The 12,852-nt window shown below is 48.2% G+C and overlaps 1 protein-coding gene across 3 annotated transcripts in view; it reads left to right on the forward strand.

Annotated features, from left to right (window-relative positions):
- Positions 1-12,852, forward strand: part of MYO7A (myosin VIIA) — a 324,978-nt gene that overhangs the window by 117,626 nt on the left and 194,500 nt on the right. For all 3 annotated transcript variants that reach the window (XM_030200068.1, XM_030200066.1, XM_030200067.1), the window contains 4 exons: positions 4,138-4,259; positions 4,366-4,508; positions 6,368-6,481; positions 12,672-12,825. In XM_030200068.1, coding sequence (XP_030055928.1) covers positions 4,138-4,259; positions 4,366-4,508; positions 6,368-6,481; positions 12,672-12,825 — 533 coding nt within the window. The remainder of the gene's footprint in view (positions 1-4,137; positions 4,260-4,365; positions 4,509-6,367; positions 6,482-12,671; positions 12,826-12,852) is intronic.

Consider the following 12,852-nt stretch of genomic DNA (forward strand, 5'->3'; position numbering starts at 1 on the left):
CTCTTAGTAATAGGACTAACATGAAACAGTATTGGAAATATACATATTTAAACAGCACTGAAGAACAATCTAACAGTAATATGGGAAAAGTCTGCAGTCTTCACAAAGATAACCATCCAACATAGAACAGCATTGAGTGCCCATTTCAGCATCCAAATTTGGGTGCCAAGACTTAATCAGGGGCTTAGCCAGACACCCAATTTTGGGTGGGCCTGGGCCCAAGATGGGTGGGCAGAAGAACTCTGCCCTGTCCCACAAGTGATTTGGGCTTTCCCTCTCTCGCCTGCATGCCATATGGTCTCTCAAACATCCCCCTCCCCCCATACCTTTTAAATAGCAGATTTTCAATGGCAGCGAGCAGCAGCTAATACACACTGCTCATATTGACCCCACAGCCAGTGGTGTGCTGGAGCAGGCTCTCACAGGCTCGCAAGAGCCGGTTGTTAAATTTTTAAGAATTTTGGGAGCCGGTTGTTAAAGTAGGGACCTCCATGGCTACTTTAACAACTGGCTCCCAAAATGTGGGCTTGGGCCCCCTGCTGAATTATCTTTTACTTCGCTGGTGGGGATGCTGAGTCCTGCCAGCCAAGTAAATAGACTACTGCAGCTCCCCGCTCCTTGTTTCCAGCTCTGGGCAGCAGGCTGGGACCTCGAGCATGTGAGAGAAGTTCCAGCATGCTGCTCAGAGCAAGACGTTGGGAGTGGTGGCAGTCCATTTATTGGCTGCCAGCAAAGGTATGCCTAGCGTGCCCGCACAAAGGGAGGGAGGAGAGAGAGGCAAGTGTTGCTCCCCCCCCCCCCCCCCACCACCACCCCTGGTCTACCAACTGCAGAGCTGGCTACGTCTGGAGAAAGAGCCTGTTGTTAAAAATTTACCAGCACACCCCTGCCCACAGCCTTCCCTCTGATGCAACTTCCTGTTTCCGCATAGGCGGGAATACATTAGAGGAAAGGCTGGTATGCAGGAAGGACAGTTGTTGGGAATTTTTGGCTGGTGGGGCTTGGGGATCACTGCCAGACACGTCATAGGTGTGCTGTTAGTGGGTGGGCCTGGGCCCACCCTTGGCTACGCCACTGCTTACACTTGCTGAAACCAGGTGTAATTCCCGGCACCCAATTTGAACACCCATCCCCGGTATTCTGTAACACTGCGTGCAAATTTTACGAATGCCTCTGACCCGCCCACGCACTTTCCATGGCCATGCCCCCTTTTGGATTGTGTGCTGTGGGATTTGAACGCACATTGTTAGAGAATAGTGTATTGCAAAATGTGTGCACAAATTAAAACTGGTGCCAATTAGTACCCAATGACTGGCAATAATAGCCAATTTAGTTGGGTAGACATCTTGGGTCAGTGCCCACATATCGGCACCCATATTGGCCACCATATATAGAATGCACTTGGGAAGAACCTGAACTTTTTCTTTTGGAGGTGGGGGGGGGGGGGGGGGGTCCTGTCATTTTGGGATGAAAATAACTTGAAACAACATGGGGAACCTTGTTTCTACTACCTGGTAATGCTGAATGTTTTACATTTATTATAATACTTATATTCCGCTTTCAAAATAAAGCCAATTAGAAACTAAAAGGAACGACATAATCGGATAGGACAATAGAAAGAGGACCAGGGTAACTTCCTGTTCCGGGGCAGAGGGAGCTGCAGCGAACGAGCGAAGTTAGCGAAGTCGGAGCCCACAGGCGCGTGCCGCGGCACCCCCCCCCAGCAGCGTGCACCCAGGGGGGGGTGTCATTTTGCCGGGGTGGGGGAGGTGTAATTTCGCAGGCGGGGGGGGGGGGGGGGTCGCATCAGCGATCCGCCCCGGGTGCAATCCAAGCTAGGAATGCCACTGGTCTGCCCCCATCTTTGACGCGCACGTTAATAGCTGTCTGAACGTTCTGTGCACGTTAACATGCTCGCTAGTCGGGCACTAACTGCCTTTAATGCTGGCGTTAATTTTTAATCAACTTGAAAGGACCTTACAATATCGAGGTGGGGTCTTACTTTAAACTATACTTTAATTCTGTCCCTAACATTCACACTTTACATATTCCACAGTCCTTTTCTTTAAAAAAAAAATTTTTTTTGAAGAACGGGGATCATCAGAATAATCAACAGCATTTCCCATTTGGGCACAGCGTCCCATACAATTATGGCGCTGTGAACATCTTCACAGATCTACGCGACATTTTCAAATTTTTTTGTTTGTTTTTACTATCTTCAACGCTCCAAAGAGCATTTAACTTATGGCTTTTAAAGTACAGTTAGTTGTACTTAACTTTGGCAGCAATAGTACCACCGAGTCAAACCTCTGCCAGAACTCTACACCGTTACCATAGCCTTTATGGGTGAAGGGGGGCACCTACATGTGGGTACAGTGGGTTTTGGGGGGGGGTTTGGAGGGCTCAACACTTACCACCACAAGTGTAACAGGTAGGGGGGGATGGGCCTGGGTCCGCCTGCCTGAAGTCCACTGCAACCAACAAAAACTGTTCCAGGGACCTGCCTACTGCTGTCGGGGAGCTGGGTTTAACATTTGAGACTGGCATACAGGCTGGCAAAAAAGGTTTTTATTTTTATTTTTTTTACTGTGGGAGGGGGGTTGGTGACCACCGGGGGAAGTACGGGGAGCTCATCCCCCATTCCCTCCGGTGGTCATCTGGTGAGTTGGGGCACCTTTCTGAGGCTTGGTCGTGAAAATAAAAGGACCAAGTAAAACCTGCGAAATACTCATTAATGCCGCTTTTGTTTTTTCCATTATGCACTGAAGCCAGCCATCTGTTAGTCACACCCATGCCCGCCCATGTCCCGCCTTCACTACGCCGCAGACACGCCCCCTTGAACTTTCACCGGCTCGGTGACGGGAAAGCGGCGATGGTGTCAAAAAAAGGGGGTTTCTATTATACCAATTTGGCTGCTTTTGAGAGATCGCCGGCCATCTCCCGATTTATGTCGGAAGATCGCCGGCGATCCCTTTCGAAAATAAGCCTGATAGTAACATAGTAAATGATGGCAGATAAAGACCTGAACGGTCCATCCAGTCTGCCCAAGAAAGATAAACTCATTTTACATGGTATGTAATACTTTATATGTATATCCGAGTTTGATTTGTCCCTGCCTTTCTCAGGGCACAGACCGTAGAAGTCCGCCTTGCACCGGTTTTATGCTCCAAATACCGGCGTCGCCACCCAATGTCCGCTAAGATTCCGTAGATCCATTCCTTCTAAACAGGATTCCTTTGTGTTTATCCCACACATGTTTGAATTCCATTACCGTTTTCATCTAGAAAAGGTTTAAAGAAGAGCGACCAAAATAATAAAGGGGATGGAATTCCTCTCATATGAGTAAAGGCTAAAGAGGTTAGGGCTCTTCAGCTTGGAAAAGAGACAGATGAGGGGGGGGGGGGGGGGGGGGATATGATTGAGGTCTGCAAAATCCTTAGTGGTGTCGAACGAGTAAAAGTGAATCAATTTTTCTCTCTTTCAAAAAGTACAAAGACCAGGGGACACTCAATGAAATTACTTGGAAATACTTTTAAAGCAAATAGGAAGAAATATTTTTTCACTCAAAGAATAGTAAAGCTCTGGAACTCGTTCCTAGAGATTGTGGTAACAGAGGTTAGTGTATCTGGATTTAAAAAAGGTTTGGACAAGTTCCTGGAGGAAAAATCTATAGTCTCTTTTTGAGGTGGACATAGGGGAAGCCACTGCTTGCCCCGGGATTGGTAACATGGAATGTTGCTACTATTTGGGGTTCCGGAATCTTGTTACTCTTAGGGGTTTCAGAATCTTTTTATTGTTTGGGTTTCCAGAATCTTGTTACTCTTAGGGATTCCAGAATCTTGTTATTGTTTGGGTTTCCAGAATCTTATTACTCTTAGGGGTTCCAGAATCTTGTTATTATTTGAGGATCCGGAATCTGCTACTCTTTGGGTTTCTGCCAGGTACTTGTAATCCCAATTGGCCACTGTTGGAAGCAGGATACTGGGCTAGATAGACCATTGGTCTGACTCAGTATGGCTATTCTTAAATTCTAGGGCTGCCCCTCTGCCAGTTGGATGAACTCATACAAGCCACCTAAACAGCACATTTGCCAGTCTTTCTTGCCTGACGTATGCTGCTCTCCCTTTCTCTTTTCAGTGGCGAGTCTGGCGCAGGGAAGACAGAGAGCACCAAACTGATCTTGCAGTTCTTGGCTGCCATTAGCGGGCAGCACTCCTGGATTGAACAACAGGTGCTGGAGGCCAACCCCATATTAGAAGGTAATTTCTGGCAAAATAAATCAAAGGAAAAAGAATGGCCAAGTGCAGGCATCTGCTGTTGGGAAAATCTGTTGCTTACCACATCTTTATTTTGCACTTATTACAGCTTTTGGTAACGCCAAGACAATTCGTAATGACAACTCCAGCCGATTTGGTAAATACATCGACATCCATTTCAACAAAAGAGGAGCCATTGAAGGGGCAAAAATTGAGCAATATTTGCTAGAGAAATCCAGAGTCTGCAGACAGGTGAGGGCAGACATTGCTCAACAGAATGGCACTGTTGTAGAAAAGGCGGCTGAGGGGAGATATGATCGAGGTCTATAGAATAATGAGTGGAGTTGAACGGGTAGATGTGAAGCATCTGTTCACGCTTTCCAAAAATACTAGGACTAGGGGGCATGCGATGAAGCTACAATGTAGTAAATTTAAAACAAATCGGAGAAAATGTTTCTTCACTGAACGTGTAATTGAACTCTGGAATTCGTTGCCAGAGAATGTGGTAAAGGCGGTTAGCTTAGCGGAGTTTAAAAAAAGGTTTGGATGGCTTCCTAAAGGAAAAGTCCATAGACCGTTATTAAATGGACTTGGGAAAAATCCACTATTTCTGGGATAAGCAGTATAAAATGCTTTGTACATTTTTGGGATCTTGCCGGGTATTTGTGACCTGGATTGGCCACTGTTGGAAACAGGATGCTGGGCTTGATGGACCTTTGGTCTTTCCCAGTATGGCAATACTTATGTACTTATGCTACTATTTGAGATTCTGAATGGAATCGTGCTAATCTTTGGGGTTCTACATGGAATGTTGCTACTATTTGAGAATCTGAATGGAATGTTGCTACTCTTTAGGGTTCTACATGGAATGTTGCTATTGTTTAGGTTTCTGCCAGGTATTTGTGACCTGGATTGGCCACTGTTGGAAACAGGATGCTGGGCTCGATGGACCTTTGGTCTTTCCCAGTATGGCAATACTTATGTACTTATATGTCATAACTGTGCATCATACTCAGTAGCAGGGGGGCTCTTTCCTGCCCCGAAAAGGCCACTAGACCACCAGGGCACTACAGTAAGGTACAGGAGGGGACGGCAGGGGTGGTGAATAGAGTCATGTGCGTGGAAGGAGGCTGGAAAATTGGGGAGGGGGTATACAGGGGGGAGAGAGAGAGGGAATCTGGCATTCTTTGGGGGAGGTCAATGTGACAGGGGCAGGGTGGGTGTGACAGGGGATGGGACATGTCGCCTCTTTTTCCTTAGGGCAAATATGGTAACCATAGAAGCGGAATTCCATGTTCACAGTATATGCAGTTTGTTTGTTTGTTTATTTTACAGCAGGAACGGTAAAAAGCTTTGTTCCTGCGCTGAAAAAAAATAATAAACTCTGGATTATTTTTTTGCTTTTCTTTTTGTTTTGTTTTTTTGCCATGTAGGGTGTAAAAAGTAATTGAAGGAAGCGGTACAAAAGGGTTGGAGGAGTGGGTAGGCAGGTGGTATGAGGCTTGTGCACTTCCCAGTGGAACCCCGCAGGAACTACTTCCATGCCTGCAGGATTCCGGACCGCCCACAAAATAGCCGGTTTTCACTTGAGCGGTTAGTGTTGGTATTCAGTGGCACTAACTGCAGTGGTGTACCAAGGGCGGGGCTGTGGGGGCGCTCCACCCCGAGTGCACACTGGAAAAGGGGTGGAGGAAGCAGCTGCACAGCTGTCGGAACTGACAGTTGCGCGGCTGCTCCCTGCACCCCCGGGAGGTGATGCGCCAGGGAGGTGGAGGTGATGCGCCAAGAGAGCGCAGCGGCGATCTGCCCCGGGTGGCTACTGGCCTTGAAACGCCACTGACTAACTGGTTAAGTTGCCGCTGAATATCGGTGGATAGCCCGGCACAACTGATTTTAACTGGCCAGGAGCTTCTCCTGGTTGCATAAATTGCTTTGAATATTTGTCTGAAACCCAATCTTATGAAGTCACTTCACAGGTTACTACATCATCCTCAAAGTGACTTTGGTACTGTTGATAGGCTTGAATGATTTTTTTTTAATTCGTAGTTTCTACTCAACCTTAGTGACTTGTTCCCCCAGGACAACTGACCACCTCCTCCTCTCTTCCTCAGGCTCAGGATGAGAGGAATTACCACGTGTTTTACTGTATGCTGAAAGGAATGACGCCAGAGCAGAAAAAGAAGCTCAGCCTGCGCAAAGCCACTGACTATAACTACCTCACGATGGTAAGAGCAGCCTGTGGAAGACCAGGGAGCATCACGAGGAACCCCCGTGTGTTCTGTGCAGTGGTACTACAGGCAGACCTTGCCGACTGCTGCATTTAGGGCTAGATTGTATATGTAGTGCCTAAAACATTGGTGCTGAAAACTGCCCGCTTAAGTGGTATTCTATAAACTGCGCCTAAAAGTGTAAATATCCATGCCTAAATGTAGGCACTTGCCTCAAATTCTATAACGATGCAGGTAAATTTGAGTAACTCCCCTGATGTGCCCTCATTCCTCCCATGGCTGCACCTCCTTTTCATCTAGGCACATTAGAATTTATGCATGCCTCTTTTTAGAATGTGCCAAAAAAATGTGCACGTAAATTCCAGTTATTGCCAATTGGTTGTTGTCCCCAGATGCCTAGAACCTGTCTGGGATTACCCTGCGGCCACCTGACAGACTCACAGAAACAGAAGCCTGCGCGGCCGCGTTGCTGATCTGCAAGGGCAGGCTTCTACATGGAATGTTGCTAGTGGAGGAATAGCCTAGTGGTTAGTGCAGTGGACTTTGAACCTGGGGAAGTGGGTTCGATTCCCACTGCAGCTCCTTGTGACTCTGGGCAAGTCACTTAAGCCTCCATTGCCCCTGGTACAAAATAAGTACCTGAATATATGTAAACCGCTTTGAAAGTAGTTGCAAAAACCTCAGAAAGGCAGTATATCAAGTCCCATTTCCCTTTCCCTATTTGACATTCTACATGGAATGTTGCTACTATTTGACATTCTACATGGAATGTTGCTTCTATTGGAGATTGTAGATGGAATGTTGCTACTATTGAGATTCTGTTGCTACTATTTGAGATTCTACATGCAGTGGCGTAGCAAGGGCGGGGCGGTGGGGGCGGTCCGCCCCGGGTGTCATCGGGTGGGGGGTGCTCCGCCTTAAAAAAATTTTTTTGAAGCGCCGGAGAGTGGCAGGCAGCGCGCCTCGCGTCTGCCCTGCTAGTAAAGAAGATCTCGCTGACGTAGTCGCCCTTCCCACATTGAGTCCCGCCCCCCTCTGAGGCAACTTCCTATTACCATGAGGGCAGGCGGGACTCAGTGTGGGAAGGATGACGACGTCGACGAGATCTTCTTTACTAGCAGGGCAGACGTGAGGCGTGCTGCCTGCCACTCTCTGGTGCTTCGAAAAAAATTTTTTTAAAGGCAGGACAGGGTAGGAGCAGCAGGAGCTGTCGGGTCGTGGGGGGGGGGGACTCAGAGGGGACAAGGGGATTGGGGAAGGGTGGGGGAGCTCAGAGGGGTGCTTAAAGGGGATTAGGGAGGGTGGGGGAGAGAGAGGGGAGAAGGGGATTGGGGAAGGGTGGGGGAGCTCAGAGGGGTGCTTGAAGGGGATTAGGGAGGGTGGGAGAGCATCAAGGAGGGGAGAAGTGGATTGGGGAGGGGTGGGGGAGCTCAGAGGGTTGCTTAAAGGGGATTAGGGAGGGTGGGGGAGCTCAGAGGGGAGAAGGGGATTGGGGAAGGGTGGGGGAGCTCAGAGGGGTGCTTAAAGGGGATTAGGGAGGGTGGGGGAGCTCAGAGAGGGGAGAAGGGGATTGGGGAAGGGTGGGGGAGCTCAGAAGGGTGCTTAAAGGGGATTAGGGAGGGTGGGGAGCTCAGAGAGGGGAGAAGGGGATTGGGGAAGGGTGGGGGAGCTCAGAAGGGTGCTTAAAGGGGATTAGGGAGGGTGGGGAGCTCAGAGAGGGGAGAAGGGGATTGTGGAGGGGTGGGGGAGCTTAAAGGGGATTAGGGAGGGTGGGATAGCATTAAGGAGGGGAGAAGGGGATTGGGGAGGGGTGGGGGAGCTCAGAGGGGTGCTTAAAGGGGATTAGGGAGGGTGGGGGAGCTCAGATGGGTGCTCAGAGGGGGGAGGGGAGTGCTCAGATGGGAGAAGGGGTCTGAAGCTGGAACTGGGGTCTGACAAGGGGGCAGGAGGGAAAATGGGTCCATGGCTGGGGCAGGTGGGAGAATGGGTCTGGGGCTGAAAAGGGGGGATGCAAGGCATGTGGTGGATGAAGGGGGCTGAAACTGTGGGGACTAGGGGCTTTAAAGGGAACAGGGAGAACTGGCTGGGGCTGAAGCTCGGGACTGGTGAGAGAAAAGGGCTGGGGTTGAAACTAGGGGCTGAAAAGAGGACAGGGAGAAGTGGCTGGGGGCTGAAGCTCGGGACTGATGGGAGAAAAGGGCTGGGGACTGGTGGGATAGTGGGGCTGAAAAGGGGGGCAGGTGGGAGATGTGGGCTGGGGCTGGAACTAGGGGCAGGTGGAATAAGGGGGCTGAAACTGGGGGCTGAAAAGAGGGGGCAGAGAGAGAGGGGATAGAAGGGGGGAGCGTGAGGGAGGGCAGACCCTGGATGGATGGTAGAGGGAGGGCAGACGGATTGAAGGGGCAGAGAGAAAGGGCAGATGGTGGGTGGAAGGGGAGAGAGAAAGAGGGCAGACTGGGGCAAATGGTGGATGGAAGGGGCAGAGATAGAGGGCAGATGTTGATGGAAGGGGGAGAGAGAAATGGCAGACTGGGGCAGATGGTGCATGGAAGGGGCAGAAGTGGATGGAAGGGAGAGAGGGCAGACAGTGGATGGAAGGGGCAGAGAGAGAGGGCAGACACTGGATGGCTGAGAGAGAGCGAAGACAGATGCTGGATAGAAGGAAGACAGTGAAAAGATGAGGAAAGCAGAAACCAGAGACAACGAACTGTAAATATATATTTTTATTTTTTTGCTTTAGGATAAAGTAGTATTGTAGCTGTGTTAGTAAATGTTTATAATAGAACATGTAAATAAGGTAATCTTTTTATTGGACTAATTTTAATACATTTTACTTTCGGAGAACAAAACCCCCTTCCTCAGGTCAGGATAGGACACTGTAACAGTACTATACTGAATTGACCTGAGGAAGGAGGTTTTGGCCTCTGAAAACTAAATGTATTAGTCCAATAAAATAATATTATTTGTTTTATTTCTATTTGTTAATTTGTAAAGTGGTGATTGGTATTTGTTAGTTTTTCAAATTTACATCTGTTGTCTTTATATTTTGCACAGTACTAGAGGACATTTTCTGTTTCTGTGGTGTTGCATTGTATGCAGAGTCTGGCATCGGGGGTTCAGTTTAATTTTTGTCTAAATAGAAAGTTTATGATTACTTATTCTATAGTGGATTAGGGTGTATCTGTATTTGTGAAAAAGACATGGCTTTCGGTTGGCATTGACTGTGCAGGATCGACGATCTGTACTAATCTGTCTGTTTTCGTTTTACAATAGGTGAATTGATGTTCTAGTGCTCACTGTAGTGTTTAAGATGCTTTCCTTTTCCTTGTGTGACTCGTACAAATTACTGCTTATGGTATGGTAGAATTGCTCTATAGGTCCTGAGTGTTTTGTATTCTTGGTATGCCTAGTACTGGATTTCGGGGGGAGGGGGTGTTAAAAAATGACCGACCCCGGGTGTCAACTACCCTAGCTACGCCACTGTCTACATGGAATGTTGCTATTCCACTAGCAACAATCCATGTAGAAGCCTGCCCTTGCAGATCAGCAACGCAGCCGCGCAGGCTTCTGTTTCTGTGTATCTGACGTTCAGCTGGGCGTTTGTTTGTTTTTAGCGATAATGGAAACTAAAAATGCCCAGCTCAAAAACGTCCTAATCCAAGCCATTTGGTCGTGGGAGGGGCCACGATTCGTAGTACACTCGCCCCCCTGACATGCCAGGACACCAACTGGGCACCCTAGAGGTCAGTGCGGTGGACTTCAGACAACGCTCCCACATGCATAGCTCCCTTTCCACGGGTGCTGAGCCCCCAACCCCCTCTCCCAAAACCCAGTACCCACAAATGTACAACACTACCATAGCTCTTAGGGGTGAAGGGGGCACCTACATGTGGGTACATTGGGTTTTGCAGACCTCCCATTTACCAGCACAAGTGTTACAGGTGGGGGTGGGGGGTGGGCCTGGGTCCGCCTGGCTGAAGTGCACTGCGATACCCACTAAAAGTGCTCCAGGGACCTGCATACACGCAGGCCTCTAGGACTTGTTGCTGCTATATAACATTGGCACACCAGTTGACACCTGAAGACTAATCTCTCTGAAAACGTCCTTTATTGGAATAAGCACGCTTACTCACAGTTAACTGCAGATCAGAGGTTGTGCCCCACTGGCAATGAGTCTCCCTGGTACTGAGATGACCAGTAGGTCAGAGCTGGCAGAATGCTGTACAATGCCCTCTTTCAGCCACATTCAAGGTAAGAACTAAGTTCTGTAGCGTGGCTAACACGTGAAAGGGATCTAAAACTGGCTTACAAAAATGGCCACTACCTCATGGACTACCGGAAACAAAACAGGGCACACTCTGACCCAGTAAGCAGGGGGAAAAGCACCATGGGAGTAGAGCCTACCAACTACCAACATCGTGAGCATTTGCCACAAGCTAGTGGAATCACGGAGCCCAATACCCTACACTCACCACAATGCATTGCTGATGTGACTCTGCAGTGCCCTTAACAGAAAAGGTGTCACACTCACCCGAGAGCCACATCAGAACCAGGGAAAGGCTGTCACAGGATAGAACACATTCTGCTGTCATGGAGGTGGGTACGGCATTTGAGGCTGGCATAGAGGCTGGAAAAAAAGTTTGTAAAGTGGTTTTTTTTTGGTGGGAGGGGGTTAGTGACCACTGGGGGAGTCCGGGGAGGTCATCCCCGATTCCCTCCAGTGGTCATCTGGTCAGTTGGGGCACTTTTTTGGGACCTGTTTGTGAAAAAAAGGGTCCAAACAAAGTGACCCAAAATCGCGGTAAAAACGCCTTTTTTTTTTCGATTATCAGCTAAAGACGCCCATCTCTTCTTGGCCGATAACCACGCCCCAGTTCTGCCTTCACCACGCCTCCAACACCCCCCCCCCCCCCCCCCCCGTCAACTTTACCCATTTCCGCGACGGATTGTAGTTGGAAACGCCCCAAATCGGCTTTCAATTATACCGATTTGGGCGCCCACGGGAGAAAGACGCCCATCTCCCGATTTGGGTCGCAATATAGGCGTTTTTCTCTTTCGATTATAAGCTGGATAGTACCGAAGCAGCGTTTGCCAGTTCCGGTATGAACAAATACAAGGTGTACTAGTGGTAGAATAAGGTTCGTGTACGGTAGATACATTGGGGGAACATTAGAGAGGAAGAAGGAGAGTTGGGTTGTGTCCATTAAGATCTTTGGTTTTGTTGTGTTGCAGGTACTTAGGTTCTTATGTTGGGTCGGTGGGATATGCCTTTCTGAACAGGTTTGTTTGTAGTTCTTTCCGGAAATTTAGGTGGTCGTACGTTTCTTTTCACTATTTTGTGCATTCCATAGTTGTGCGCTTAAATAGGTGAAGCTGGATGCATACGTTGATTTGTATTTGAGTCCTTTGCAGCTTGGGTAGTGGAGATTTGCGTATGTTCGTGCTGATCTTGTTGTATTTCTGGTTGGCAGGTCTATGAGGTCTGTCATGTATCCCGGGGCTTCGCCATAGATTATTTTATGGACCAGGGTGCAGATTTTGAAAGCAATAAGTTCTTTGATTGGGAGCCAGTGCAGTGTTTCTATTATCATAGAAGCGACTTGTATGTTCAATATTCACCTGTAGATGCATAATTCACTCTGAACATTAGGCCCTATGTTACCAAACTCGTGTGTCCACGGAGGACAGTAAAGATCCTGAGGCACTGTCTATACAAGCAGGGTATGTTAACCAAGAGGTTATGATCAGATTCCAAGATGGGTTGTATAGTTTGGCACCTGCTGAATTTTACATTGTAGAGAGAACCTGATTAGACCTCATTATCTCATTGAATCATCAAGGGCCTCCTAGCCAATCTCGGTGTCAAGGTAGCCATAAATCAAATATATTAGATACAGTTGAACGCATATCATCCATTCTATGTAAATATGTTTAGATATCCTGAAAACCCAACCCGCTGGTAAGGTAGGAGCCCTTTGAGCCAATGTATTCCTTTTAGCAGACAAAAACATCATAGAAATATAAAATATGGATTTTCAGATTATTATTTTATATAAAAATGCAGCGGGGAAAACCTCTTACAGAATCGGATTTTGGATCTGCTGTCTGTAGCCCCGAAGGAGAGACCATGCTTTGACATGTCTTCCTCTACCTCCTCCTACCACGTTATCTTGTGTGTTATTCTCAGGGTAAGTGCACGACTTGCGACGGCAGAGACGACATCAAGGAATACGCAAACATCCGCTCAGCGATGAAGGTCCTAATGTTTACCGACACTGAGAACTGGGAGATCTCAAAGCTTCTGGCTGCCATATTACATATGGGGAATCTGCAGTACGAAGGTAAATGTGGAAGCTGGAGATCAAGCC

The sequence above is a fragment of the Microcaecilia unicolor genome, chromosome 4 (assembly GCF_901765095.1).
Source record: "Microcaecilia unicolor chromosome 4, aMicUni1.1, whole genome shotgun sequence".
In the NCBI taxonomy this organism is placed as follows: domain Eukaryota; kingdom Metazoa; phylum Chordata; class Amphibia; order Gymnophiona; family Siphonopidae; genus Microcaecilia; species Microcaecilia unicolor.